Source organism: Myotis davidii, unplaced genomic scaffold (assembly GCF_000327345.1).
Source record: "Myotis davidii unplaced genomic scaffold, ASM32734v1 scaffold332, whole genome shotgun sequence".
Lineage (NCBI taxonomy): Eukaryota > Metazoa > Chordata > Mammalia > Chiroptera > Vespertilionidae > Myotis > Myotis davidii.
The window spans coordinates 2465283-2468756 of record NW_006285779.1 but is presented as its reverse complement, the minus strand read 5'-3'; the positions used below and the strand labels follow the sequence as shown (position 1 = coordinate 2468756).

General features: G+C 48.0%; 1 protein-coding gene across 1 annotated transcript in view; it reads left to right on the top strand.

The window, feature by feature from the left end:
• WBP1L (WW domain binding protein 1-like) overlaps positions 1-3474 on the top strand; it is a 34866-nt gene that overhangs the window by 29836 nt on the left and 1556 nt on the right. The window contains 2 exon segments of the mRNA XM_006756465.2: positions 1721-1882; positions 3147-3474. The exon segment at positions 3147-3474 is cut by the window's right edge and continues 5 nt beyond it. Coding sequence (XP_006756528.1) covers positions 1721-1882; positions 3147-3474 — 490 coding nt within the window.

The window sequence follows — 3474 nt, the reverse complement described above, 5'->3', positions numbered from 1 at the left end:
TTATTTTATTTTTTCAGAGAGCAAGTAATGGAGAGAGAGAGATAGAAACATCGATGAGAGAGACACATCAATCAGTTGGTTCCTGTTGGGGATCAAGCCCGAAACCAAGGTACATGCCCTTGACTGGAATCGAATCCAGGACCCTTCAGTCTGCGGGTCAGCGCTCTATCCACTGAGCCAAACCAGCGAGGGCTCTATGAATAATTTTTAATGACGCCTGTCATTTCATTATATGAATATATTCCCAGAGTAATTTGAAAATCTACCCAGAAATATATTAATTTTTAAAATAAAAACCTGCAAAAATAAAATTAATCACAGATTTATTAAGTTTTAATTTACTTTGTTTTGATTTTTATAATTTGAAGGAAGAAAATAATTGGGGAAAGAAAATTAAAATTTGTCATAACTCACTACTTAAAGATAGGTCACTTTTTTGTGTTTTTCATTCCAGTTCCTTCATGTGTATATATATTTTAAAACAAAATTGCTCATTAATTAAAGAAAGTATTTAGAAAACTTTTTTGTATACATTTGAAAATTGGAGAGGAGTAACTAAGAACCAGTGGGAAATGAGAAGAAATGATGCACCCGGAGAAAAGAGGGCTGTGGGCCTTCTCCCCTGTTCCTCTACCCGTCTCTGGAACAGGGAGGAAGGAGGGGAGGCTGCTGATGGCTGGAGTCTAATGCAACTGCAGGCCAAAAGGAGGTGGGAGTGGAGTGTTTGTGTGACTAGGAGATGGAATTGTACCGGATTATATCGGGCTGAGGAAGTCATTTGCACTCCCTGGGGAAGAGATGGCCCTGAGGCAATTAGAATTTTCCACTTCTAACTTTAGGGATTCTTACATTGTAGAGGGTACATGGTAGAGAAAAGCCCCAGATCCTTTTGATGATATCAGGAAAACCCTAAGAATTGCTTTATCAGGCAGCCCCTCCGAGGCCCCTTTGTAGTTATTAATCCGCTGAGTTGTGGCGATTTTGAGAGGCTCTTTGCTTTTGGTGAGTAGCCTGATGTCAGCAGCTGGACATCAGGCTAAAAGTAAGCCTGGAGCTGTCCTTGTGGGAGAAGATGGACACTAAGAAGCTAGAGCATTTTCTCAGAGACCTCTTTTTTAAAAATACATTTTTATTGATTTCAGAGAGAGGCCGGGAGAGAGAGTGACAGAAACATCCATGATGAGAGAGAGTCATCCATCAGCTGCTTTCCGTACACCCCACCCTGGGGATCGAGCCTGAAACCCAGGCATGTGCCCTGACCAGGAATCGAACCGTGACCTCCTGGTTCATGGGTTGATGCTCAACCACTGAGCCACACTGGCTGGGCTCTCAGAGATCTTTTAACAGAGGAAGAGTACACTGTCCTAAAAGGGGAGCATATATGATAGCCGTCAAACCTAAAATATGGGAGGACCATTGGGGCTGGAGAGTTGCCTTGGCACTCTGCCCTTCCCCTAAGGCCCCTGGAGGCGCCCCAGACTGAGTGGCCTCCTTTACTGTCATTCTTACAATCTGCCTTCTTCCATCCCATGTGTCTTTCACTTCGGCACAAACATTTATGAAAATGGAATGCAGGTTCTAAATGTGAATTCACTGAGTGAGGCCTGACAGTTCCAGCGTTGACCAGGTGGGCATTGCTGGGAGCCTCCCTGTTCTGAGACTGCCCTCTGGCTGGTGTTCACTATGTCCCTGCCTCTCTGTCTTGCTTCCCCACCCCCAGGGTTCTGGCTGGTGTGGACCATCATCATCATCCTGAGCTGCTGCTGTGTCTGCCACCACCGCCGAGCCAAGCACCGCCTTCAGGCCCAGCAGCGGCAACATGAAATCAACCTGATTGCCTACCGGGAAGCCCACAATTACTCAGCGCTGCCATTTTATTTCAGTACGTACCCCAGAGACCCCCAATTCCACCGTCAGGAGCCCAGGACACCCAGACTGTGTGTATTGGTGGCCAGGGCTCCTTGGGGTTTGCCTCCTTGCCAAGCACAGAGCAGGCTTTGAAAGTACAGGCACGGGGGCAGTCACATTTATACCGAGGAGCCAGTGCTGGGGGTGCACTGGGCCATTCCACATCTACGCTGTCTGGGTTCTGACCAGGTCTCTGGTGCTTTGGCAGATTTTTTTAGACAGGTAGTTGGATGATGTATGATGTGAGTGAATTGAGATTTAGAGATCAGTGGTCTGAAATCCTCCCATTTAGTTTACTATCATGCTGAGCAGAGGCTGCCATGAAAGGGGCAGGTGTGTGTGGAGGTGACATTTGGACTTTCTGAGAATCAAGAAACTCGGTGACTCACTGAAGGGCATTCACCTGACTTCTCTGGGCTTCCATATATATGACCTCTCAGTTGGTGAAGGCCTGGCTATGCAGCTTGTCTAAAGCCATTTTGCAGTGTGTTCTATAGAAAAATGTGATCACAACTGTGGAATTTCACATGTAGAAGGGTTAAGTGCCTGGCATATAGTAAGTGCTCCATAAATGCTAACAATAACAATCAGATCATCATTGCCTCGAAGCATTCAGCACAGTGAAAAGATAACTCACCTGGCATGTTCTTAATAAGTCTTGGATGACAGGCCCTCACCCTTCACTGGTAAGCCACTCACTCTTGATCTGAGTCAGGATGAGGTTTGGTTTATCTTTCCAGACCACCTCCAGCCACACTAGAGTGAGAGACAACACAGATTTACAACCTCCCAGAATAAGGCCCTCTTCATGGTATACATCTAGAAGGTTGGGGGAAGAAAAAGTGGTCAGAGTCCTAAGGTAGGGTTCCTGACCCCAAGGCCTATGGGGCATAAATGGAGGACAGTCTGACCGTGAAACAGGAGACGTGCTTGCATGTGAAGCAGGTCCATTCCAGACAGAAATGATCTCTTGGCCACCCACCACATTTTCCTAACCCTCTGCCTTCACTCCAGGCCATACAGGCAGAAATCTTTGCCTATGAAGCAGCTTTAGGGGCTCTCAGGTTTCAAGACACTGGATTAGGTGACTCCCACAGCCCTCCCTGCCCTGCCCACAACCAAGAGCTGTAGCTGTCACTCAATGGGTATGCTGGGGTGGGAAGAGACATATGTGTAATGTCTCTGTCCTAGAACAATTACCAGTGCAATAATTTCTCCTCCCTACCTCCCCATTTTAGGGTTTTTGCCAAACTATTTACTACCTCCTTATGAGGAAGTGGTGAACCGACCTCCAACTCCTCCCCCACCATACAGTGCCTTCCAACTACAGCAGCAGCAGCTGTCTGCACAGTGTGGCCCTGCAGGCGGCAGTCCCCCAGGTGCTGATCCCGCCAGGGGCTCCCAGGGGGCCCAGAGCAGCCCCTTGTCAGGGCCCAGCCGAAGCAGCACAAGACCCCCGAGCATCATCGCTGACCCTGAGCCCTCCAACATCGACATGCCAGACAACCCAGCAGCCACCAAAGCCCCTGGAATGGAGCCCAGCGGCTCTGTGGCTGCCTTGGGGGA